General features: G+C 47.3%; 1 protein-coding gene across 1 annotated transcript; it reads left to right on the top strand.

The window, feature by feature from the left end:
- Positions 1-207: 207 nt before the first annotated feature.
- LOC129503707 (developmental pluripotency-associated protein 4-like) lies at positions 208-1116 on the top strand. Its single transcript, XM_055316023.1, has one exon. It carries the CDS (start codon positions 208-210, stop codon positions 1114-1116), a length of 909 nt encoding a protein of 302 aa, XP_055171998.1.
- Positions 1117-1410: the final 294 nt, after the last annotated feature.

Below are 1410 nucleotides of genomic sequence, written 5' to 3' on the forward strand. Positions count from 1 at the left end.
ACTGCTCAGAATTTTGTTTCAAGCTGTCGCTAAATCTCTTTTCATGTACCCATTGCTCATACTTTAATAATGGCCAGTGTTTTAAAAAACTTAGGAAATTAAAAATTTTTAAGAATACAAATTTTAGGAGACTTTTAAAGGAGCAATTTTGGGCCCGGGGCCATTTCAGGAGTAAGACTTTTTGTCAACCTTGACTTCTCTTTGGATATGGAGAAAGCAAAAGGCAAAAAGGGCTCCACGAAGTCGGGGGAAGACTATCTGGCTGGCCAATCCCAACCTGTATCGGAAGAAGCCAAAGAGAAACAGCAGGCGTATGGTGAACCAAAGTTACCAGGAACCTCAGCAAGTGGGACCAAACGGAAGAGATCTATGAAAGAAGGCAAAGCTTCCTGTTCAGAAAAGACGGTACAAGAGAGTACAAGAGTAAGAATTCGGAAGAAAATCCCAGTTCCTCCATTACCTTTGAAACTGCCACCAGCCAACTTGCTTCACCGAGACATCCTGCGGGCCTGGTGCCAAGAACTCAAGCTGAGCACCAAAGGCCAGAAATTAGATGTATATAAGCGAATCTGCGAATATGCTTACCCAGATCAAAAGACGAACATTCCTGTCACCGCAGAGGAGGCCAAGATTCTCACCCAGACACAAAGAAGGTTGATGATGGACAAGGGGGAAATTTCTCTGGAAAGTCCTGGAACAAAGATACCATCTGATGGAACCTACCCTCCTGAAGTGGCTGCCCCCGCTGAGGGGTCTGATGCTCTCCTGGAGGGGGTCAATACTGTTGTTGTGACCACTTCGGCCCCAGATTCCATGTTTGCCTCCTGGTCCAGAATTGCAGCCAGGGCTGGGAAGATGGAGACAGTGGCATCGCCACAGGAGGCCCACAGTGCCAAGTGGTGTGTGGTCCATGGGAGAAGTATGCCTGCAGACACAGAAGGTTGGGTTCACCTGCAATTTCATGCAGGACAAGCTTGGGTGCCTGAAAAGCGGGGGAGAGTATGCGCCCTCTTCTTGCTCCCCGCTTGTAACTTTCCACCCCCACAGCTGGAGGACAATATGCTGTGCCCCAAATGTGTTCGCAGGAATAAGGTGTTAATGAAAAGCCTCCAATGAGCTTTCGATAGCAGGAAAAGGGACACAGCTGATTGTAATCAATGGTACAAAGAGAACTACAATCAACTCCGTGGTGACACTGATGGCCGGACTGTAGGCTGCTCACACTCTCCATGCTTCCTGCTTACAGGGGCACAGGCTAGTGCATTGCAGATGTTACCCTCCAACCTCCATCGGGCCTGTGGCTTCATGGGTTGAGATGCAGGAGCTCTTAGGTTTTAAATTGGAAGAGCATTTCAGAAATTACCATTCATTCTACTTAATAAGAAGAAAAAGTCATTCATAATACCAAAC

This window comes from Nyctereutes procyonoides, unplaced genomic scaffold (genome assembly GCF_905146905.1).
Source record: "Nyctereutes procyonoides isolate TBG_1078 unplaced genomic scaffold, NYPRO_anot_genome, whole genome shotgun sequence".
NCBI lineage: Eukaryota > Metazoa > Chordata > Mammalia > Carnivora > Canidae > Nyctereutes > Nyctereutes procyonoides.

Bases quoted from the DNA above. Each gene is read 5' to 3' on its own strand.
- LOC129503707 (XM_055316023.1), top strand. From the start codon at position 208: ATGGAGAAAGCAAAAGGCAAAAAGGGCTCCACGAAGTCGGGGGAAGAC.